This window comes from Dermacentor variabilis, chromosome 3 (assembly GCF_050947875.1).
Source record: "Dermacentor variabilis isolate Ectoservices chromosome 3, ASM5094787v1, whole genome shotgun sequence".
NCBI classification, from domain to species: domain Eukaryota; kingdom Metazoa; phylum Arthropoda; class Arachnida; order Ixodida; family Ixodidae; genus Dermacentor; species Dermacentor variabilis.
Window position 1 is genome coordinate 44,141,497 of NC_134570.1, and position 26,028 is coordinate 44,167,524.

General features: G+C 47.9%; 1 protein-coding gene across 1 annotated transcript; it reads right to left on the bottom strand.

The window, feature by feature from the left end:
* Positions 1 to 1,086: 1,086 nt before the first annotated feature.
* Positions 1,087 to 14,751, bottom strand: LOC142574490 (high-affinity choline transporter 1-like). Its single transcript, XM_075683553.1, has 4 exons — positions 14,427 to 14,751; positions 4,850 to 4,957; positions 2,081 to 2,236; positions 1,087 to 1,271 (listed from the first exon to the last, which is right to left on the bottom strand). The coding sequence occupies exons 1-4, from the start codon at positions 14,647 to 14,649 to the stop codon at positions 1,087 to 1,089; spliced, it is 672 nt and encodes a 223-aa protein (XP_075539668.1). The 5' UTR covers positions 14,650 to 14,751.
* Positions 14,752 to 26,028: the final 11,277 nt, after the last annotated feature.

Below are 26,028 nucleotides of genomic sequence, written 5' to 3' on the forward strand. Positions count from 1 at the left end.
GCCGATCCGATACCGACAGCCGATGCGCTGCAGCCACTCCGCTCGCCTGTTGCCTTCCAGAGGGACACGATGCCGCAGCTTGACATCGCTATAGATTTGCAGCCCACAAGGCAACAAGGGCGAGTTAGGATCCTCGCGAAAAGAAACCTCGAGACCAACACTGACAGCGCCGCTCGTATCAACACGGAGCACGTTGTAATACAAACAGACGGCTTTGGCTGTGGTCCGGAAGTGCTTGACTGCGGCGTTATATTGTTCTTGTGTATTTCCTTCATTATAGTTTTGATAGAAATGAATAACCACCCAACGCGACATGTGGGTAGCCAATCGGATAGTTCGTGCGACAGAGGTCACGTGCACCCGCTACGTAGGTAGCTACGGGGCGGACGAAGCCTGGGGATCGGCGTCGCGGCGATCGGTAGAGATGTACATTTTGAAGACTTTATAATAAATTACAAGCTCTACGCGGCGGACCGCTTAAATGTGTCATTTTTTTTAATCTGAAGGGCGTATACCCTAACGACCGAGTACGTTTCTACAAAATCGTCAATATCGCTTCAGGCCTCGTTATGTGACACAACCTAAATGTTATTCGCTTTTGATGTGCCGATACGCCGACCTTTAAGGCTTCCATTCTTGCATGAACCATTTGTGTGTATACTTGAATACGATCTCGGTTGTATAGCTGCCACAACGTTAATCGTTTGTTCGCAATTACAGGTTAGATCGGGAACGGAAGTAGCGATATCTGTAAATGGGAGTAGGCATCGCGGATGCGAAACGGTTACAGGCCAGTCATTCATAAACAGGCAGAAAGTTTCTGCAATGTACTTCGTGGCAGTGGGCCACGTTTCGATTCTTAGTGGCTTGACTAAGAGGATTATTGGCATGTTGAGTGGCCGAACGAAAATAGCGGCAACATGCTTCAACAAACCTTAAGTGTCTGCAAAGGTGGCTCGCGAGACTCGGCTGCACCAAAGCGCTGGCAGATGCCCGAAATACACATAGACATACACAGAGGATTATGGGGAGTATAGTCGTAACAGAGTTTCTTATGAAGTATCTATGTATGGCTATGTATACAATCTAAAGGGCTGCAGTCAGATACGCCGCTCCACTTGCCAGGCAGACGGCCGTGCTGACAATCTGGAGGACGTCGGTGTGTGTGACCACGTAGACGCCGCCCAGCGATGTGTAGAAGAACACCACCAGAGCGGAGGCCAGTATGAAGAAGCGTGTGTCCACCTCTACGATAGCGACGGCGGTGTCACCTGAAAGAAAGAGATTTTGTGTCTCCGTTGGCACTTAGAGAGGAAAGCTGCATAGACAAAAATTTAAGCTGCAGACCCTCACGAGACTACGGGAGCGCCACTGTCAAGCATTAAGTGTATAGGATGAGCTACCGATTCGATACGTCTGGCGAGGCTTTGCGTAACGATACGGCGCCCACAGCGGGCTAGATGAAGTCGTAGTGAAGAAAAGGAATTTTTATGTTCGAACACACTTTTTAACTGTCACTATAGCTAAGTAACCTTGCGTCAGTGTCTATCTTTCGCTCCGGGCATAAACATCACATTTCTCGCTCATCGGGTAATCTTCCGGTCTCATACAAAAGATGTATGAGAAATATTCACGTGCTGGTGACCTCGGCTTGACGTACGATATTTCTATGTCCGCCTTTGCGCCAGAAAAAAAAACTACGTTAATAACATTCGCGAGGCATCAAGCATGGCGTGCCTTTCGATCGGGCAGCACGCTTCTCGCTGCCCGATCTCGGAGGTTATTCTGAGAGCGCGGGCTTTTACCGTAATCTGGGGCAGTGTTATAATGAACAGTGTAGCCTTTCTATAGTATAAATGTTATCCTGAGAGGGTACGGTCATAACCGCTCGCTCGCACGGGTGGCCAGACTGTTTTGTGGCCGTAATATAAGAAGCGCTGATCCCATGGTCATCTCGCACGTTATCACAGCAACATAACCGAATTGGGGAGCGGTTTAGCTGAAATAGATTTTTTATATCTGGCTCCCTTACGTTACGCAGTACATTTTGAACGCAGGTGGCCAGACTAGCGAGACGCACCAAGCGCTGCCAAGATGGCGGCAGTCCAGAAGACTTCCCCGACAACGGCTGGGAAGCAGAGCAGTAGCGCCATCCACCGGCCGTAGCGGTTCTGGAACGGGTCCAGCATGGTCAACGACTTGGTCGCGCGCATCTTGCTCGCGAAGAAAGTGCCGCCTGCGATCAGTGACGTGCGCCCACATCGTCAAAGCTGTCGTCATGTTGCACGGCTAGTATACGGTAGTTGCACAGCGTTATCTCCAGAAGCATCGCGAAATGACAGGGCATGATTGTACGGCGTCTGTGACACCGCACGAGAGACTACTACTGCGTACAGCTACGGAGGAGCTACGCGAGATCATGACGTCATGGCCAACCTCTGCAAACCAACTTATACAGACGCTTTGCGCCACGCTCCCGTGCGCGCCGCCATGTTTGTGCACGTGGTGAAGCATCCGTCGCTTGCCTCAGCCTGGCTCCGCTGCCTATACGTTGGCAACGGCAGCGCATGACGCCGGTGCGGCGCAGCAAGTCGCTCTTTCGACGTTTGTCGCGGACAGCAACGGCGTGAATGACACGAAACTTCAGAAGACATGTAAACGTTGCATATCCATCCTTCCGAGCTCGTTATATGCCTCGTAAAATGGTGCGCCAGCTTTGCCGTGCGGTGCGCGTACCAGAATGCAGGACTAGAAATAGTTTTCTAAGACAGAGTGGCACGCATACTTTCAGCAGCTGTATTACGTCAGTATTACTGTCATTCACACATCGTTTTTTTTTATTTTATTTATTTACTGTCAATGGAATTGGAAGCCACAGGCTTTAATGTTTTTGGTTCAGTAACGAATTTTTTTTTTGTGCTATCAATATTTATTTTCTATGTAATCCCTCGCGAACGTGTCAGCTGCGCCAGATTTGCTTACACCGCGCTTTGAGCCGAAAACATCCATGCTTTGAAGTTTTGTATAATAGCTTACAGAAAAGACGTAATATGGTTCGTCACTCGGTTGCGTGGCGGCTCGTGACGAAACACTTAGCTCACGGAGCATTCTTACGTAACACAATTAAACCCAACTCATTGTTCGGCCTATTCTCTAACGAGTGCACTCATATTTAATACGTGATTGTGAGTCGCCGCGAGTTTCCGTGAATGAGGCTGGACGTTATAGTGAAGACCAGAAAAATAATATTCACGAGTGCGAGCGAGTGTCAGCTAAATTTGGAGCGTTATCTGGCCATCGTATTTTTTACAGTCCTCGGAGAAGTACGTGCCTTCTCCCCCCCCCCCCCCCCCCCCCCCAAGCCGGAAATAATTTCTGGCTACGCCGCTGTCTGCCGCTCTCGCATTGCGATGAGGACGACAAGTGTTTGCGTTGCAATAAACGACCGGAGTTGCACAACCACATCGGGAGAAAACATGCAGAGAGCTATTGGCAGAGGACGCGAATAAGCAAGCGTCGACTAAAATCCGCAGCGAACCAAGCATACATATGGCCCGAGCCCAATGAGCAGGGTCGCGTGTTGGGCCGACTTTATGAGAGAGAATAGGCGAAGGGGACATCTTCACGAAGATCTATACGACGGATAGTTGGCTTTCGAAGGCTTGACTAACCTCCGTATTCAGAAATTCAGTTGCATTCAGAAATGCAACTTGAAGCTCATGCTTGACTTGATATAAATGACGCCTGGTGCGAACGCGCCGAAGACGCTCATTGCGTTTCTTCAGGTGCGTGGACGACAGGCGTCCTTTAAATCAAGTCAAGCATGGGCTTCAAATTAATATGCATTCCTGAATACGGGGGTAAGGCTCACTCCTAGTGTTCCCTCCGCGTTTTCCTGCGGTATGCTTGGGTAACCTTATTCGTTTTTTTTTTCTATTCTTCCCCGAAGCGTAAAGGAAGTAGCGCGAAGCCGTGAAAAACTAATGAGCGGTATACGCCAATGCGACCAGCTGGGTATTTGACTCTCCTCTTCAGCAACTCAAACTATCTTTTACACGAGCTTAAGAAATTATATTAAAAAGTCAAGGCCATTGCGCCCTGCGGTAGCGGATGACCAGAGGAGCTGTAAACATCGAGGTAAGAAACCTCGTGATTAAGACTTTACTGGCATCACTCATTCTCAATAACGACGGTCACAATGGTTTTGTGGTCGCTGTGATATGCACTGATCGGCGTACTCGCAACTGCAAACACGTTGTCTGATAACGTCAGATCGATGCACGTATACGCCGCTGGGTGGTCGGTTGGGCCGGATCGGTGTGGCATCGCGAGGGATATGTCTGCAACGCGGAACGCGTAAACCGCTCCCTTTTCGGCCGGACACACCCGCAATGAAATCACCGACGACCACAGGGCAGTGTCATCGCAACTACGAAACGCAAAGCGAGTGGCCATGAACCTTACGTGGCTATGAGCCATCGCTTACGGTGGCATATGAGCCATTGATGATGACAATGTTGTGTGCGGACACGAAAATATTATGGCACGCAAGCCATATATACAGCTCCACTGTAAAATTAACGATATTTTAAAAGTATTTTCTGAAGCGCAATACTTAATTTCACTGACAAAGTTGTACATTGTATTGATAAATGTGCAACTGTTTTCTTTCGGTGAAGTTAGCTGCTGTCGTTTTGCTTTTTCCGGGCTAAAAAAAAAAGGCGCGCGAAATCTGGAGTAGTACCATGTGACCCGTGCTTGCGCGCAGTGACATCAGTGCCCTCAAACTGCATGCGCCTACACGCAGTGCGGTTTGGTGTGGCAGAGCTTGTGCTAATCTGTGGCTCACCTAAAACCAGGCTGACCGCGTAGCCCAGAGGGGCGTGGCAGCGCAGGATTCCGTGCCTGTAGACAGCCTCCGCTGTTCCGTTCAGGTAGCCGCCGCCCACCCAGGTCGCTGAAAAGGAAGTCGGAGATACAGCCAGATATCCAGCGCTTCTGCTTATCTAGCAGTTCATGTGCTTCCTCCTCTTTAAGGAAGTCGCAGTTTGGCCCGAAAGGCCGAAACATTGACAGCGATAACGAGGTATTAGGTCATTACACCACGTAAGGGTCGCAGTCTTATGGGCAGGCTTAATAACTAAATGCGCCTGGCACCACGCGCCCTGAACACACACATGAACGAAGTTTAGTACATCCCCACCGGCACTAGCTCTCACGGTCAAGGCACTGGTGTCGTGAAGAGCGCCGGCAACGGGAAGCGCACGCGTTTGTTCCAGTGCGAACGTTCCGTGCTGCCGCTCCTCTCACTGTGCCGCGCCTCGAACTCTGCAGATCAGGTGACCTCCTGCACTGGGGGCACCGATAGGCAGCGCGCATCAAGGCATCGTGCCTACTCCTCGCTGTCGCCCTCTCCCTCTCGTCCTCACCCGCGCAACTGATCACTTGACCTCAAGTACACTGAACCGATCCTGATGTATAAGAGAGGGTAAAAACCCACCAACTGTTGCGCGAAGATTCCGCGTAGCTTTTGTAGACCGAAGTACTCGCGACTTCACTTAAGTTATTCTACAGAGCTGCCTGCCGTAAATGGAAATTAAAAAAAGAGAAAATGTTAGAGTTTGGAACGCTAACTCTGAAAACGAAGAAGCAGATATAAACACTTTCCTTAAACTTGATTATTTTGGACGACCAGATTGGTAAAATTTGGTACATTATAAACTACCCTTGAGTTTGACAATAATTTGCGAATGCGGCTTTTCAAAAGACTCCCATGAGAAACGTTACTACACTAGCTGCTGTAATTGATTACACAAGGTTTGTCAAATGTTAAGAGCTTGGATACTGTTTACAGAATTGTAGTACTTCAATTCTGTGAACAGTACTCGAAAAGAAAAGGTTAAGTAAGAACATTGAAGATTTTTCGAGAAGATCCCCACTCCTCCATGCCTTTTCAATAGTTGTAAGCGTGGTTGTTGAACTCTTACGATATCTATGGGTTTTGGGCATATTTTTGGAAACGTTAAAGTTTGTGCTTTTAGCTGTTTGCAGAATAACTTTCTCTCTTAAATGCACGAAATCTGATTGAAATTGGTTCAGCGGTTGTCTCAGGTGATGGGCATCTCTGTGTTTCATAGATACATTGCAGTCGGCCTCGCCGAACCAGTGTTGCCATTTTAGAGATTTCGTCATTAGCGACTTTTTGTCCCTTTAGGGACACATTTTCCCAATTAGCCGCCGGTGACTTCTTTAGCGACGTCACAGGACAATCGCCCATATATGCACCACGGCTGATTCGTGGGCTCCATGACCATGATAAAAGAACGGTTGCCTTCACATCGGTGGGACTCTTCATACGGCTCCACAACACGGTAGCCTTCACAGGGTTCACAGGATTCACAGTTAGCTCGCAAAAAATTATGTGTTTTGTTTGTTTGTTTATTTGTTTGTTTGGTTTAGTTCTTTATATATAGCGTGTTCATGTATGGTTACATATAGCCTGGTCATACAAGCGCGGTTTCGCAGCGCAATTGTATTTGACATTTGAAGATTTACGATTAAAGCTTGTGAAACTAAGGCTGCGTCAAAACACGTATTAAATGTACGCTTTTGGGCTTCCGCTATGCGACTTATGCACTGGTGGCGAGCGCGCAAACGGTACGATGTGATCGCTGGTCGCAGAAACGCGCCGCCACTACGCTTATTCGGTAGCAAATATGTCAAGATCCGCGACAGCTTCCATTGCGACCTAGAAGTGTGAGACTTCTTGTTGCATCAAATTGAATGATGGGAATCTACATTTTTCGCCCTATTATATATATATATATATATTGACGCAACTATATTTGGCAGAACGATAATTCAGCGGGTATGCGCCAGTGGGGACGACGCTGAAGTAGCGCGGGTTTTTAGGTGAAGCGGGGGAAAACGAAGAAGACGTTGTTGTTGTTCCCTTGGACGACTGATAAAGTGCGTTTCTTGGCGGTGCTGCTACGCATACTCGTTGATCCCACGTCGTTACACTGGTGGAGGTGCTGGGTATTCTTCATGCTTGGCACCCCTTCGCGGAGCCGACGAGCGAGCCCGGAATCACCATCGCGCATCGAAACACCGGTCCACCGCTTCAGTCGTCGCCTGCTAGGCTTAGCGCCCGAGTCCAGTCCCCTGCAAGAAACTTCGAGAAATCGTTTGCCTCCTACAAATAACATGGCCACCGCAGCTCCATCGCAAGTAACACTACAGAATCCTATGGTCCCGGAGAGCTTTCATGGTGATGCCTTTGAAGACGTCCAAGATTGGCTCGACCAGTTCGAGCGCGTCGCCCAGTATAACCATAAGACCAGCTCGGCGGACAAACTCTCGAGTGTCTATTTCTATTTGAAGGACAATGCTCGTACGTGGTACGTAAACCGGGAGAGGAGCTTTGCCACGTGGGACGACTTCCGCGCACAGCTGCTGGATACCTTTTCAAGCATCGACAGAAGGGAAAACGCGCAGCGTCTCCTTGAAATCCGCGTTCAAAAGCCCAATGAGAGTGTTGCTATGTTCTCGGAAGACATGGCCCGTCTTTTCCGTAGGGCAGACCCAGACATGCCAGAGGAAAGAAAGCTGCGATATCTCCTGCGAGGAGTGAAGGAACAACTGTTTGCCGGCCTTGTGAGAAATCCACCGACAACAGTGGCACAGTTCACAAAAGAGGCTACAGCCATTGAACGGGCCCTGCATCAACGATACCGCCAGCATGACATGGGCAACTCGACGGCGAACACTTCCGTACTGGCTGCGAGTAACGACATGTCTCTGCGTGAAGTTGTCCGCGAAGTGGTGCGAGAAGAGCTTCGGCAGCTCGGCTTTGTGGTTGCGCCTACGGAACCGACGCCAGCGTTATCTTTTGTTGCTGATGTCGTCCGGGAGGAAGTCCGGCAAGCTTTTTCAGCGCCAGACTGTGGCAACGTTCCGCGGCGCCTCACTTATGCGGAAGCTGTTCGCCGGCCACTCAACGCAACTTCAACGCCGTTGACACCCACAACTACAACACCACCTACGCCACAACTAGAGCCGACATCGTCACCCTCGTCGACTCTACCGACCCCGCCGATCATGCCAGCACAAACAACGCCGTATTTTCGACATGCGCACGCCACCCCTTGGCTCCATGGAGAGTTACAGCCGAACTACCAGCGTCGGAAAACCGATTTGTGGCGCACCGTCGACCGTCGACCAGTGTGCTACCATTGTGGTGAAGCTGGACACGTCTATAGAGTTTGCCGCAAATGGAACAACTATCGCGCCGCTCAACAACTAAGCTTCCCTGCCAACTATGCTTATTCTCCGTACGACGGTCGACGCGCTTACAACGACGCTCCTGTGAACAGTCAGCCACCAAATACGACGACGCCCCGACCACGTTCTCCTTCTCCATCTCCGGCGCGCTACAATTCGCCGACTCGTCGCAGCTTTGCCGACGTCACTAGGGGCAGATCGCCTAGCCCTCGACGGGGAAACTAGCCGCAGCGACCTCCGGGGGTGAGGTTGCCAATACTCTAACTGCTCCACATCCCCCGTTATCGACGAACGACGACGTGAAGACTACATTGACGAAAAAGACGCCCAGCACAACGACGAATACGACGAATAGAAGTACGAAAGACGTAACTGACATCGTCAGCGCCGAGCTCATCGTTTGCATTGACGGCCACGAAATAGCCGCTCTGGTTGACACTGGCTCGCATTTTTCAATCCTTAGCTTACAGGTCGCTGACAAACTGAGGAAGGTGAAGACACCATGGCACGGGCCCAACATAAGAACCGCCGGAGGTCAGTTGATAACACCTGTCGGGAAATGCACGGCCCGACTCTTAATCGCCGGTTCAACCTTCGTCGTCACCCTCGTCATCCTTACTGAGTGTTGTAATGAACTTATACTGGGCATGGATTTCCTACGGGAGTACGGCGCCGTGATTAACATCCGTGACAGAAGCGTCACATTTGCCACGAGTTCGGATAACGTCACCCATGAGAAGCCACAACAACCTCGCTTACGTATTGCCGCGGACGACGTCATACTTTTGCCGCGGAGTTGCTCCCTCGTACAGGTGCGCTGTGACAGCCTGCAAAGTGGGACTGGAATAGCGGAACACATCAGTGCGCTAGCACTGAATTGCGGTGTGTCCATTGCCAGAGCACTTATCAATGTAATCGACGGAAGCGCCGCACTCTTGCTGACAAATTTTAGTAGGGAGCGCCGACACATCGTTAGAGGCACTGCTGTCGCCTATTTCGATGAAGTGACAGAAATACAAGACTGCCACTTAGCGCAGGAGTCGGCCCCTACAATCCACACAGCTGCACCTATTATAGACGTTAATCCGACGTTAACGGCCGTTGAGCGGAACCGTCTGCTTGAGCTCATCAAGCAGTACCAGGGCTGTTTCTCCTCTGCGTCAAGAGTTGGTCAAACGCCACTTACGAAACACCGCATCATTACTGATGTCGACGCCAGACCCATCCGACAAAACCCTTATCGTGTGGCCCCAAAGGAACGCGAAGCAATACAAAAACAAGTGAAGACGATGCTAGAAGATGGCGTTATTCGACCATCTAATAGTCCGTGGGCATCACCTGTAGTTTTAGTGAAGAAGAAGGACGGTAGCCTGCGCTTCTGCGTCGACTATCGGAAGCTCAATCAGGTCACAAAGAAGGACGTTTATCCACTGCCGCGTATTGATGATTCCTTGGATAGGTTGCGAAACTCGTGCTACTTTTCCTCAATGGACTTGAAAAGCGGTTATTGGCAGATCGAAGTGGATGAGAGAGACCGTGAGAAAACAGCCTTTGTGACGCCTGACGGACTTTATGAATTTCAGGTACTTCCTTTCGGTTTGTGTTCGGCGCCAGCCACATTTCAGCGTCTAATGGACACTGTGCTCTCCGGACTCAAATGGCAAACATTCCTGGTGTACTTGGATGACGTGATTGTCTTTTCCGCAACGTTCGACGAACACTTACGAAGGCTGAAAACTGTTTTTGAAGCGATACGCTCTGCCGGTCTTACTTTGAAGCCTGAGAAGTGCCATTTTGGTTTTCATGAGCTCCAATTCCTCGGTCACGTCGTCAGTAGCCAAGGAGTCCGACCTGATCCGGATAAAATTGCCGCCGTCGCTAATTTCCCGATTCCATCAGACAAAAAAGCCGTGCGACGTTTTCTTGGACTCTGTGCATATTACCGGCGATTTATTGCGAATTTCTCGCGTATCGCGTGGCCGTTAACTCAGCTCACCCGAGAAGATATGCCTTTTACTTGGGGCGAAGACCAGCAGCGGGCATTCCACGAGCTCCGGCAACGCATGCAATCGCCTCCGGTATTAGCACACTTCGATGAGGAAGCCCCGACGATATTGCATACAGACGCTAGTAATGTCGGTCTAGGGGCGGTGCTAGTACAATGGCAGGGCGACAGCGAAAAGGTGATTGCTTACGCCAGTAGGACACTATCCCGAGCCGAAGCTAACTACTCCACCACTGAAAAAGAATGCCTCGCAATGGTATGGGCAGTTCTGAAATTTCGTCCGTATTTGTATGGTCGGTCTTTCACCGTCGTTAGTGACCACCATTCCCTCTGCTGGCTCATTAATTTGAAAGATCCTTCCGGCCGGCTCGCACGCTGGAGTCTTCGACTCCAAGAGTTCGACTTTGTTGTTACATACAAGTCGGGAAAACGGCACGCAGACGCCGACTGCCTTTCTCGGTCTCCTGTTGAGCCGGCAGCACAAGACGATGACGACACGGTTTTTCTGGCACTCGTGGATACTGCCGATCTTTCACGCCAGCAACGGGATGACATTGAATTGCTGCCGCTTATTGATTACCTCGAAGGACGAACCAACCGCGTGCCGAGGCTCTTTGCAAGAGGGGTGGCATCATACTGCTTGCGTCGCAACGTCCTCTACAAGAAGAACTTCTCGCCTAGCGGCAGCAACTACTTACTTGTTGTTCCATCACCGCTTCGACGTGAAATCTTACACGCCTGCCACAACGAGCCGACTGCTGGGCACTTGGGCTACACTCGCACATTGGCACGGATTCGGCAGAATTACTACTGGCCGAGACTTACTGCGGTCGTTAAACGTTACGTTCAGACATGTCTGGATTGCCAACGTCGTAAACCGCCATCCGTCAAACCAGCCGGCTTACTGCACCCTGTTGACGTACCGGCCACACCATTTGCACAAGTAGGCATGGACTTTCTGGGCCCCTTCCCCACGTCTACTACTGGTAATAGGTGGATAATCGTTGCCACGGATTATCTCACTAGATATGCCGAGTCACGTGCCCTGCAACGGGCAACAGCAGATGAAGCGGCACGATTTTTTCTGGAATCCATCGTTTTAAGGCATGGCGCTCCCGCAGTAGTCGTCACGGACAGAGGTACTGCGTTCATGGCCCAGTTTTTAGATATTGTTCTACGTCTAAGTGGTACCGCCCACCGGAAGACAACAGCGTATCACCCTCAAACGAACGGACTGACAGAACGACTCAATAGGACATTGGCTGATATGATAAGCATGTACGTAGATGTAGAGCATAGGAACTGGGACGAGGTTTTACCTTATGTCACCTTCGCGTACAATACCGCTCGTCAAGAGACCACTCGCAAGACGCCCTTCAGTCTCGTATACGGCCGTGAGGTTACAACTACATTAGACGCAATGCTCCCTCATGAATTTGACGACAACGAGACGGGTGCTGAAGAGATAACGCACCGAGCAGAGGCAGCTAGGCAGCTTGCGCGTCTGCGAATCCACGAACAGCAGGACATTGACGCCAGACGCTACAATCTTCGGCACCAAGCCGTAACATACAACATCGGCGACAAAGTGTGGGTCTGGACACCTATTCGACAGCGTGGGCTCTCTGAAAAGCTCCTACGTAAATACTTCGGGCCCTACATAGTTCTCCGACGCATCAGTGACGTCAACTACGAAGTCGTTCCAGACAGCTCGCACTGTTCAAAGCGCCGACGGCATTTACCCGAGGTCGTTCACGTGCTGCGTATGAAGCCGTACTATGAGGACTGCCAAGACTGCGCAGTTCTTTACCGCTGCTTTCCAAGCCTCTATCATCGGGACGATGATCTTTTCTAAAGGGGGAGCAAATGACGCAACTATATTTGGCAGAACGATAATTCAGCGGGTATGCGCCAGTGGGGACGACGCTGAAGTAGCGCGGGTTTTTAGGTGAAGCGGGGGAAAACGAAGAAGACGTTGTTGTTGTTCCCTTGGACGACTGATAAAGTGCGTTTCTTGGCGGTGCTGCTACGCATACTCGTTGATCCCACGTCGTTACAATATATATATATAATAGGGCGAAAAATGTAGATCCCACGTCGTCGCCCCCTGCGGCAAGTTGTTTTTCATCCACTTTCATTGCCATTAATTTATCATTTGTTTAATTCAATTAGTAAGCACAAGTAATTTCCCCTATGTTTTCCTTGCTGTCTTTGTTTGTTGGCTTCTCACGATACGATATTAAAAAATTGGGCCCCTCTGTTAATCCCCTTTCTTCTCGCTCAACAGAGAGTGTAAGACGGCCGGGGGTTGAAGATTACTATGCACAAGACAATGATGAATAGCGGGCAAGGGAACAAGAGTTCAGGATCGCCAGTCAGCCTCTAGAGTCTGTGAAGGAGTACACTTACTCAGGTCAATTAATCAAAGGGAACCCAGAGCATGAGAAGGAAATTCATAGAATAAAAATGGGTTGGATGCATACGGCAGACATTGTCAGCTCCTATATATAATAGACATTGGCGCTAGCATATATATATATATATATATATATATATATATATATATGCTAGCGCCGCACAATCTCCGAGGTCATATGCGTACAGCAGAGCATCCCCGTACTAGCACCTGGCTACGTACGCCTTTTCAAGCACAACTCTACGAGGACTGGAGAGGCTTCACCATATATATATATATATATATATATGTACTCTGACGAAGGCTGGTCCACCAGCCGAAAACGTTAAGTAAAAGAAGTCTCCCAAAAAGTTCGTCGTCTCTTTCCTGCGTATTTTACATCGGGTCCTGCGTGCTGAACTTTGAAGAAAACCCCTATATATATATATATATATATATATATATATATATATATATATATATATATATATATATATATATATATATATATATATATATATATATATATATATATATATATATATATATATATATATAAACAGTGAACTCTCACTTGAGTGAACTTCAAGGGACCGAAGGAAATAGTTCATTTAACTGAAAGTTCACTAAACTGAATATTCACTAGACCAACATAAGACATGGCATACAGAGTCAAAATTTTGAAGTGCAATTCATGGAGCAAAAGACATGGTATCCATAGGGTTAGAAATGTGTGAAATGGAATTTGTACATATCAACAAGTACAAGGTTCATAACAGTTATAATGCTGCCTTTCTCACTTAGAAAGAAGATCTGTAATCTTCTTCTGCACGTGTACTTTTAAAGCACAGGAAGTAACAAAACTGTCCAAAGAGTCAATGTTTTTGTAGACTTCTTCAGGCACAGCTTGCTGTTGAGACAGTCTCTCAACTTTCCAATGTACCCTGCAACCTCAGCTAGAGTTATAGGGCTTGAAATTGGCTCGGCAGTTGTCTCCTCTTCGTCGGAAAAAAACACACCACGTGGTTTGTGGTGTGACAGATCGCCGCTTTGCTCTGGCGGCGTTGTAAGCGCCAGCACTGTTACTTTGTTCATGGCCTCCGAGATTACATGCTTGCTCGTTTCGTGCGGGCAATCTCGGAGGCCATGCCTCGTTGCCGTTCGTTTTCCGCGCCGCCGCTTTGCCCCAGGAGCGCTGTAGCGCCAGCGACGTTGCATTGCCGCTGGAGCGGCGGTTTGATGAGGGTGGGCGTCGGTTGCGCCTGCAGTGCAGGGCGCAAAACTTCGTTGAACTGATTGTAAAAATAAACCTTGGTCCTCTGAGCGAGTTCGTTAAACTGAAATATTGACTGTTCCAAAATTCGTTTAAGTGAACCATTTTTCCGTAGAATCTAAAAGAAAACTGCCGGGGATTTTTAAAAAGTTCGTTATTCTGAAACATTCGATAAACCGACGTTCGTAAAACTGAGTTTACTGTATATATATATATATATATATATATATATATATATATATATATATATATATATGTGTGTGTGTGTGTGTGTGTGTGTGTGTGTGTGTGTGTGTGTGTGTGTGTGTGTGTGTGTGTGTGTACGTAGCCAGGTGCTAGCACAAGGATGCTCTGCTGTACGGATATGACCTCGGAGATTGTGCGGCGCTGGCGGCAACCCTTCTCCGCGCCGCCCGATCTCGGAGGCCGCGACGCGGGAGATCGGGTAGGAAGCTGCGAGTGTCGCTCACCGGTCATGGAGCCGACGCCCATCCAGAGCGGCAAGTGGCGGTTGGCTATGAAGAGCTTCATGAGGACGTGCGCCGCGTCCTGCTTGCGGCGAGTTTCGACGCTGAGGCGCGACATCTGCAGGCTGCTGTCCGCGTTCATCTTGCGGGCCGACCACACGCCCACGGACACCACGGCGCAGTAGTAGAAGCAGATCAGCAACACGGCCAAGATGTTCACGGCCATCTTGCCCGCGGGAACGTCGGGACGAGATCTGCGACGTATATATATACACGCTCGAACGCGAGGTATGCCGCGTGCTCAGCCACGATGCTGGTGCAGCTTCTGATGATGATGATGATGATGATGACGACGGCGACGGCGACGGCGATGATGATGATGATGATGGCCTCACGTTATGGCTCATACCCACACTGGGGGATTGGCCAAGAATAGCGTGCCGAAACGATTACCTATTCTTTTGAAGTGTTACAAATTCCATGAAAAGAGAAATAGAAAGAAAAAGAAACATACAAAAGCAAACAAATTACAAGAGAACAATCAAAAAGTTATTCGTTTTTGTTGATTGTATGTAAGTGCAAACGGTATCAAACACGTCCCTGTGGCTGACCCCTATAACTGACGCACCGAAAGATAGTATGATTTCTGACGATAACATTAACCCTAATTTAGCAAGCGGAAGTTCTAGATGTCTTTTTCTTAACAATTTGTGTCTCCGACATACCAAAAAAATAGTGATCTACTGATTCTGTTTCTTGGCAGTATGGGCACAGAGGCGATAGCGTCAGACCAGTCCTGTGTAAATATAGGTTTAATGGAGGGACATGGCAGCGTAATCTCGTGATGGCTACTTCTGATTGTGTTGATGGACACCAATGAATTTTCCACTGAAATTTTAGGTGCTGATATTCTGTCCATGTTGTTATTGATTCATTGACATCTCTATGAATTGAATATTTTCTATATCTAATTGCTGTTACGTGCGCCACTAATGGAAGAACCGGCATTATAGGTCCACTCAGGGATGCTCGCGCTAATGAGTCTGCCATTTCATTTTAATGTAAGCCACAGTGGCCAGGTACCCATAATGGTTTTAAAGAATTGAACTGTGGAGGAACTAATGTTAGAAACGTCTTTAGAGTTGGCGAATTGGATGAAGCTGTAAGCGAAGTACAGACCGAAAGCGAATCTGTTATTATAACAGCACTTAATGAGTTCGAAGTGAGTTTCCGAAGCGCTAAAATAATTGCTAAAAGCTCGGCTTAAGAACGGGTGTGAAATCTGGTAGTCTCAAGGAGAATGACCAGCCAAGCGGAAGCGAGAAAATGACCACGCCCGCCTTTTCGTTGTTCACAGAAGCATCTGTAACTATTATGTTATTTGTTTGTACGTGTGCAAGGTAATCTTGCAACAGGTTATTTAAAAAGTGGCTGATTGAAACTTACAGTTTGGGGGGAAAATGTCATCAAAATCTATCTTAATATTCTGATTTGATTCGGTTGGTGGAATTACCTCTCGAATGCTCACATTGAGGCTATCTAATTGTTTTTGTAAACCTGTGGAGTGTGAAAGCGAGACCAATGAGCAAGAAAGAAGGAATTCGGATCACTAATTAAGGCTTATTCAAATCGTCTAAGCGGCAAGCTGTAAAATTTCAGAAATGCATGCTTGAATTGTTAAGATGCGAAATCTGCAGGGCAATGCTGAAAGACGCGCTTTTTGATGGATAACATTATTAGCCACAAACCTAGGGAGTCCCAGACACAGGCGTAGGGCCTCACGCTCCAAAAGAACCAGAGGCTTTATTTTATAAGCAGGGCCGCCTGAGAGCAAGACACACCCAAATTCCAATATGGGGCGCATATACATTTTATAAATCACCAACAGTGAATCCCTGCGTAGTCCATATTGTCGGTTACTCATTCTGCGCAGAATACCTAATGCAGGTTATGCCTTACACGCTACACTTTCTCTGTGTGGACTCCAGTTGAGTTTTCTATTATATATGATCCCCAAATATTTTAGAGACTCAACCTGTGGATTATAGTCCTTGCTTATAAGCTATAGAAATTGAAATCGAATCCATGACTGGGAACACTAAAATTGCGCTTTTGCTTACATTTAATGGCATACAACTTGTCTGAAGCCATACCTCAAGCATACTGATGTATCTTTCTAATTTTTGGTATAAAGCGTTAATGTCACTGTCAGCCGCAAAGCATGCAATGTCATCTGCATACACGTAAACGTGCACCTCCTGACAAGTGGGGATGGAGCTCATTAATATATTAAATAATATTGGAGACAGGACTGCTGCTTGTGGAACACCGCGAGTCTGTCTGAATTTAGACGAGGAACGTACATCCGTCCTTGAAGCAATAAAATTCTCTTGATCGCAAAAATTCTGCCAACCACGCGATAGCATAATTTGGGAAATTACGACGCTGCAGAACATCCAGTAAAATTGAATGTTCAACGCTGTCATAAGCTTTAGCTATATCTAATTTCACTAAAGCAGAATATTTTCTCCTTTTCCGGGCAAGTTGTATACGGCTGTCTAAATCAGCATGGGCACACCATATTGAGCAATTAGCTCTGAAGCCTATTTGATTTGGACTTAATATTAAGTTCTCCGTCATCCAGATAGTAATTCTGCAATGTAATACCCTATCTACGAGCTTGACCATATTAGAAGTAAGAGAACTAGGTCAAATGTTTTCTATGTTATAACCTACTCCTTATATTTTAGGTATCGGGATTAGTTTAGCTACTTTCCAATCGTAAGGTATCCAGACTTTGTTTAAGGAATAGCTTATAACGTTTAGAAGGTCTCCAGGAGATAGATGGAATAAAATTTTTATCATGTGAACGGTAATTCTATCAGGACCAGGGGCTGACAAGAGTAAGTATCGAATCACGTGAGTTAATTCAGGCAATGTAACTTCAGCAAACACTGATGTTGGGGCTCGTTTTTGCAAATTATAGGACATCAATGACTGGAATCTACTCTCCAAGCCTTTAGCAAAGAGTTCAAGAGATCTTCTCATTTCATCTGAAGACAGATTGACATAATCAATATTAGTTAGGCGATGGCAGAATTTTCCGAAATTTCATATATCTAAACAACAATTTTTTTTTGTTTTTAGATTTAGAAAGGAAATCGTAGTGTTTCCTATCATAATCTTGTTTAGTTTGAGCAACTGTACGTTTAAGTACAGCAGCGTGAAATTTGTAATCAGACCAATTTTTGGGGCACTGGTTGTAGAGGAGCTGCTTCCAAGCTGCCTGTCGGTGTCGGTGGTCTCGCGTGCTGTCTGTATTCCACCAAGGGTTATAAGATGTTTTCTTTGCAGATGTAACACTAAATTCAGTCTTTTTGTATGTTCTTTTAATTACCGCACAAAGTTTCATAGCCTTGGTGTCTTCATGCTCTTCAGAATAGGAAGCAAATGCTATTTGTAGATTATAATCTACAAACACGCGTACCTGAGAGCATGATGGCATAATCGGGCAAGCAATTACAAACATTCTTCGAAAGTGGTCACGGTTGGTGGCACAGTCCAAGGCTCTCCAGGATGAGCTAGTGAAGGACGAACTTACAAAATTTAAATCCAATGCGGAGCGGGACTGTTTACAAATATATGTAGGAATTCTAGAGTTCAGACAAGACAGAGTATTAACGATTGCCCAATCCCACAAGCGTTTGCCACATTGGTCAGTTAGAAAGCCCCAGCACATGTGATGAGAGTTGAAATCTGCAACAAGAATTTTGTCCTTACACCATGAAGTCACTGCTGAATCCAAACATCGATTGATCTGCACACCCGCAGTAAAGTATAAATTTACTAACGAGAAGGGTAGACACCCTGGTATGGTTATATCTACTGCAAAATTTTCATTTTCTGGATACATGTGTTTATATGAAATCTTTGCCTTAAAACTAATTTTGTGAGTGATAAAGAAAGCTAGACCTCCGTCCTTCGATAGACGGTCCAGTCGGAAAGATCGGTAGTTATTTAATTGAAAAGATTAATGTCCTGAAAGCCATGTTTCTTGCAAATCAATAATATCCAGGGAGAATTTCGATGATAAATACAATAAATCTGTTGCTGCAGAGTGTATTGATCGGCAATTCCAATGAAGAATTTTGAGGAGACCTATGGTTGCGAAAGTGTGGACTCAGTAACTGCCTTACTTAAAATGCATTTCTTTAAGAAATCTTCCTTTGTAAGGCTGTCCTTCAGATATTTTTTTGTCTTTGACTGAGTTAGTATCGTAGCTTTTTTTGACAAAGGGGATCTACATCGTTTTAACGATCGAGAATCCATGTCCAGTTCATCTGCGCCCTGTGTGTTATCATTGAAGCCTGCGCATTGGCTATACAAAGCTCTATTAAGAGAGTGCGTGGTAGCGTCTAAGTGCCGGTCGCGCTCCTGGTGCCACGAGTTTCCGATGCGGCCGCGGTCTTCGGCTGCGAATAGGTTGCGAAGTTCATGGCGTTTTTTACACGCGCTTCACATTTTCGAATACCGCAACCAAAAGGGGCATTCTCTTCCCCATAGATTGTAGAACATCGCGCACCGCGCATATACTGTAGAAACGATCAACTCCTCCAGCGAAAGTAATTCGCGGTGAAGCACGTGCAAGCGAATGCAAGGACGGCACAAACGCACACACATAGCTCCGACGACAAGCACAAATAAGTTTGTTCGTCGATCGCCTCGTGGCATGCTGCAACATTTTATTGCTTCGCCGGTTAGACCTTCGGGCGGAGAGAGCACACCAGTAGAGACCGCAGATGTATCGGGGATGTTGAATATGTTAAGGCACCTGAGCAGCTCACCTGTTGATCGGCATGCACAGCAGCATGTGCAGCTAGGTTAGCGGCCTTATACTGAACTCACCAGCAGGCATATCCATTCGGACAGATGCGTAAAAATGTGTAGCCACGTCTTACATTGTCCATTTGTGGTTTGCGGGAGAAAGAAGTAGAAACGTATATTGCAGCGCATTACACGTACGCCTAAGCCTACAAGCAATAGCGTGCCAGCAGCTCCTTTCTGCGGGCGACAATTGGCGCTCCCCTAAACTCCACTTCTGAGGATTCTCGCACATCCCGTTGCAGTACGTTTGCAATGGGAAGCATTTGTGCAATGACGATAGTCAGAGGGGGTTAATTAGCGATAATACGCTTGTGCAACTACATTTGCCCCGATGATGGTGACCGCACTCCATTCTAATATATGAGAAATGTATAAAAGATTCGCCAGATACCCACTGCTTTTTCTGCGTTGGACCACTTCCTCTGTATACCAGGCCAGACAGCCGGATGACGTGTCTCCTGTGCATGGCAAAGTGATTTTCCAATGTCTGAAAAAAAAAACTTGTGCATAACCGAGCTTATGTTTCTCAGGCGCCCCAATGGGGACCATGCTTTAAGCGGAGGTTAAGTAGTAAGTATAACACTGAACTTTTCGTTTAGGTATTCATTTCAAATAACGCGCTATTATTAACGTTGACCACGTATAGAGCAGACAAAGCGTTTGGCTATCCCGTGCCTGCAGACACCTGCACAGTTCAGCATGATAAGTTGACAGCTAATTTTGCTCAATTGATGGACGTCCTGGCTTCCAGTCACGCGGCCCATTCTTCCCCTTAACCAAGCAAGTCAGCACAAAGGGCAAGCCTCCCTGGCAGCTTGTACCGTGGCCTCAGAGATGCGCATGTGCGATCTTGGAGGCCAAGCTTGCGCCACCAGATGCGTGCTGGAAGAAAGCGTCCCACCCAGGCCGTCGTCGTCCCAGACGTATGGGAGTTCTTGCTGAACTAACGTTTCCACCAGACGAATGTGCCTGGCGACCGCACTTTGTTTCGCCGAACCACCGTCATTGTCCTCCGCACTTGTGGCAAGCACATCGCCAGTGTCTTCGCTATGAACGCGCTGTCCATTTACTATCCCGGTTACCCGGCACAACACACACGCATCCGGCTTCTCACACACACAAACACATATTAAGAAGAAGATGGCGAAGCTCAACGGCGAGCGAGGCCTTCCTTGGTCCTGATGCCATGCTGCGGTTTAGCACGATTTCGCCCCAGGACCGGGTGCGACCGTCCTTGGTACTGCGGTGCAAGCGGCGCAGCATGGTCCCGGTCCAGGACAGGGGGTGTGCTACCGCGCTGGCATCGAGGAACCGTATAGTCCAGGAAGAAACCGCGCCCGCTCGTTCGCTCCCCCACAGGCACTATTTGTGCGAGAGCCTGCTGCCACGCCGCCCCCTCCGAGAGGAGCCGGATTTCTCAGGCGTCCTTGATGGTCATCTGCGTTTCGTTGCTTCCCTTCTTGGCGTGGTGTTGCCGATGCTTGCCGACGCGGCCACCCCTGTTGCTCGTCTCGGGCGTCCTTGTGGAAGCCGCAGCAGCCCTAGACTTGCGCCGTCCGTTCGAGCCCGTCGTTCTCTGGCTGCGATAGCTCTTGCCGGACATTTCGGACACGGCCACGTTCATCGCGCGCGACCCCTCAGCAGGAATCTGCGAGCGCTCGTTCCTGTTGGTCAGCTCCGACCTGACGCTCTCCGCACCTGTCTTGATGGTCTGCTCGTACTCGGTGACTTCCTGCATGGTTTCGGGTATTCGGTGCCTACGGCCTTTTCTCATACATAGTATGTCATGCAGCGAGCAATTCTCATGGACAGCTCGACCGACATCCCGTGATGTGCCGTGTGTAACAACTACGAGAATCCTGTGTACAGGGCACCGGCTACGAGGCTACGGCTGTCCGCACCCGGACGTAGACGACTACCACAATGCGGTGCTAATCTCTCGTAATCTAAACAAATAAATTTGTTTGTTCGCTTGCCTATATGTGTGTCTCCTCCAGTAAAGAACGCACCAGACCACCTCTGCAAACGTATAGTTCTTCGTAGGGTATATATGGTTCGCGGGCCCTGTGGAGTCCGCGAGCGGTTTCAAAGAAATCCGCAGGGACATATGTGAGAAACGCTTCATCTGAGAACCAATGCTCAGTGCACATTTTGACGGCTTGTACTCGAGTGGAAAATATTGATAGCAAAGTACGAATAGCAATGTCGAGTTGCTCCTGAGCCTGTATAATAATAATAATAATAATAATAATAATAATAATAATAATAATAATAATAATAATAATAATAATAATAATAATAATAATAATAATAATAATAATAATAATAATAGAACGTCAATACGTCGCCCTAATGGTCTCGTTTTATAGGAACTCTAGTCTTATCCATTTGAAAATAAATATACTTTGACTTCAAAAAACACTACCTCGGTAAGAGTGATGTGTAGCAGGACATAAAATACATCGAGTAACTACGTCGAATTTCTTTTTCCTTGACATTACTTCACCTCGATCCTTTATTTCTAAAGCTATTTTTATTTTGTTTTATTTTATTTTTTATTTATTTCTTCGACATTATGCTTCAAACTGCGTACATTTAGGTGATACAAGGAGAGGACCTCTTGCAGAGGATAAGCGATGGCATTGAACAATATGATTGAAAAGGTCAGGGTTATAGTAAGCCATCATTCCGAAGAGAGATTTAGCAAGGTTGCAAATTTACGATGCCTATACTATCTTGCTTAGGTCCTCCTCTGAAGCTATCCTTATTGATGGAGTGCCACTCTCCTTCCTCACAAAAATCTTTCCCTCTGTTGACCACACAAAAGAGTAGTTCTGCTCGCGAGCTTTCGTTTTAGCTAGCCATCGAAGTTTCTTGTTAGTGGCAGTAAAATTATCAGAAAATTGTATCTTGTCATCCTGTTCTTTGAGGGCTGTGCGTTTTGCAAGCCATGCATCTTTAAGAGCCAGCCTAGAACAACTTATGAATGCCACAGGTACATTCTTTTAGCGTGATGGGAGACGATGCAGGCCTTCAATATCGGAGTCTGATAGGCAGGGTAGATCGAGAATCACCGCAAGATCATTATTTTATTTAGCAAGATTTTTTTCCTCAAAGGGCAAGCCATGGATTTCCATGTTCTGTCTTCTGCTATACTGTTGTAGATCGTTTAGCTCTTTCTTTAGCCCGTTTTGATCTTTTGCAGTGCTTTCAAGTTTAGTGCGTAGCCTTTGAATATCTCCATCATGTCTCTCAGAAGTCGTTAGTAGTGTGTCGTATGTCTCAGAAATATACGTAACAGATTTTTCAATGCTTGTTACGGTCTCTCTTAATGATGTCAGACCATCCAGCTTGACAGTAAGTGCAGCCAAATTCTTCTTGATTTCAGAAGGTTCTTTACCCAAAGCAGGCGGGAGCACGAACGTTTGCCCACTACGAGACGAAAGTGAACGGCATGTTGGGCCATTTTAATCTTTTCTTATCTGCTTCATTTTTTCCTTTGTATACTCGCTCGCTAATGGCTGCGCCTTTACCAAGGTGGTAGGGCTGACGACATTCTGCATATGTCATGAAATCTTGATCATCAGAAAAATCCTCAATACATGTAAGACAAGTATCCGTCGGCACAGTACTCATATTGAACCCAAGCTATGGCAGCAGCGGCAGCGGGACAGTTGGTTACTTGTAAAGCAAAGACGATGGTCAGGCGCTTCACGATTGTTGCTGCCGCTGCCTCTGCTGCCCGGGCTTTTATAACAGGCTTGAAGGGGGCGTTTTCTTCTCTCCGTCCAGAATACCAGCAGGGCGAGAGATGCAGCAGCAGATAGTCGATGTTAGTCGGTAGATAGTCGAGTATACATTCGATAGGGATGCAACTTGTGCTCGACAACTTGCGACTGACATAACGCGCACAGCCATGTTCGCAAGAAAAATAAAATGTACCATATGCTAACGCGGTATATAGAGAGCTAGCCGTTCTCGCTAAAACGTGATTTCCTGTTACTCGCTACGCACAGGTCTGGTCCAGAGCTTGCTGTCGCGTCGTGCACCCTCTCCGGGTTGCGACGCGCGGAAGCAGCCGAACACGTCGCAGTGCGGCGGCAGCCAGTGCCTCTTGAACACCATGGCGGACACCAGCGAGCCGATGACGAGCGCGGAGAGGCCTAGCATCATGCAGGCCAGCCGGTAAGGAAACAGCTGGCCCCACCCGGGATCGTGCAGCGGCGCGCGTACCGGCGTCGTCGGGCCCACCGACGGCTCGCCGCACAACCAGCGCGAGAAGGCACCCAGCACGAACGCTGCGAGAGGCCGTCCCAAACGACCATTCAGGTGGAACCACGGCCTCCGAGATTAGATGGCGAGCGAGCGCCTCCAAATCTCGGAGGTCCTTCTTTTTTTTTTTTTTTTTGAAACTTCGCAATTTCTGCGCTGACGCAAGCAATGGCGTGGATGACTGACTGCGGCCAATCGGTGAAATGAGCAGCGATGTGGCGAGGCGATAACCAAATGATTGCTGCAACACTTCAACAAGGGAACGCTGCTTTGTCGCACCACTGCTCCGGTACTCTACCGTTTCTGGGCATCTTCGATTTTCGGAGTTCTGGCAGCCCGCTGGCAGCCAGATGGCAGCCAGCTAGTTCCGGTCCTGATAGGAAGTCACGTGGGCTGGGATGCCAAGTCAACCCGAACCTGCCCGAAGTTTGCAAAATAGAACGCCGGTACAGCTGGCCAAATGTAAACATGCTACCAGCATGCAGCGTCCGGCGAGGCTGGCGCGCGCTTGGCGTAGTCGGCCTATTTATGCGTTGCCAGCTTGAAAATATATAATTGCGTTCAGGGTACGATCACTCTCGCGCGACTCGGCGCAGGACGCGCACTGGGCCAGCCTCCCCTTTCGCTGCGCAACAGATGGCCTCCGACGAGCCCGATGTCAAGACGCGAAATCGCGCGTGATTGTATACTCGAAAGCAATAGCTCGAGGATCCCTGCTCGCAGCGATCACGTCGCCCACCGGCGACATTGATGAGTTGGCGTTGTGTCATCACTTCACAAGGCATGAAAATGAAGGATATCGGGTACGTCTCATACGCATAAAGTTTCGTGCCGACCTGCTTGGGCTTAGATTTCAGAAAGTTTGTTCTGCCTGATGGTGCTTCTCGTTTCGACCCTAAGGAGCTGCGGACGCGGCTGGCGCATGAAAATGCACGCCGCCTGTGACTAGCGAAACGTTTCACACGAAAAACAACATTGGTCGCGATCATGAGAGCAATTAGCCAATGTACGTGTGCCTAATGTACGTGTCCCTATTACTCAATCACTGTATTCTTTGATCAACGGCCTGCAGTTGAAACACGAAGAAGCCTTCAGGGGACACACACATACACATACAAAAGCTTCAAATGGTTCACCACTGCTCGTATCACACCGCTTCGCAATGCGGAACGGAGCGTTAGCACCTAAAAAGATAACGCTAGAAGTAAGGAAATCTGAAGATGACCGTAAACAGTTGGCTGAGCGATGAGTCCTCAAGCGCACGCGTTTCAATCCGTGAAGTCCCCGCAAAGATGGCGGCGAGCGCCCATCGTCTCTTTTCGTCGTCTGCCAGCCAGAGAACTTCCAGAGAGCAGCCAGACCAAAATCGTCCTGGCAGGTTCTGGCAGCCCGCGGGTTGCCAGAACCGTCCAGCCCGAGCAAAACGAACGCCCGGCAGAAGTGCGTGGGGCGGTGGGTGGAGCAAGCCGAGAAAAACGAAGACGCTCTGGCTGGCTCTGGCAGCCCGCGGGTAGCCAGGAGTGGAAAATCCAAGAAGCCCTCTGTCACACTCCTGTCTTTGTGCCCCATATGGCATGTTGTCCCCACCGCTTTTATACATATGCTGATAAAATTTTGGCCTCGCTAAATCGTGCCCCCCGTTCGGAGAAGATACTAGTAATCAAAGAACACGTTCGAGAGCCACCAATCAGTGTAAAATTTTACCCTCGTCGGCTCCGTGTCTTCACTACGCTCCACTAGGTTTATACTAAGCTAGCTCAGTGGTAAAAAAGGCGTCATTTGGGTGAGTTGGTGCAGATTTGCGGTGGAAAGCTACGCAACTTCATACGGACGCTTGAGCGCCCCGGTTGCAGCCGTTCCCCCGCTCTACACAAGGGTGACCCCGACTGTACACAGGGGATTCCAACAAAAGATCATTATCATATGGTGGCTGACACTTGCCAGCTAAACGCCGGTGTATGTATTTTCTTTCAGCGTCCGTATGAAGTTGTGTTGCTTTCCACCGCACATGTGCACCACATGTGCACCAACTCACCCAAATGACACCTTTTTAGCACTGAGCTAGCTGTCTTAGTATAAACCTAGTGAAGCGTAGTGAAGAACACGGAGCCGACGAAGGTAAAATTTTACACTGGTTGGTAGTTCTCGAACGTCTTCTTTGACTACTAGTATCTCCTCCGCACAAGCGGCACGATCTAGCGAGATCAATTTAGCTAGCCTGTCAGCTCAGCATACTTTAGTGCATCTATTTAAGTCTAGTATTTTGCCCCATATTTCTAGTCCCATAGTCTCTCTCTTGATTAAAACATATATCTCTTAATGTGCAGTTACCTATGCCTGGCCCCGGTTTAATCTCTTCCCAGCTTTCAATTATAGGGACACTCCAGGCGCAATTTTGCCGTCGACGTCGTCGTGAGTTTCCGCAAAAAAATCTAAGGGCGATAACACC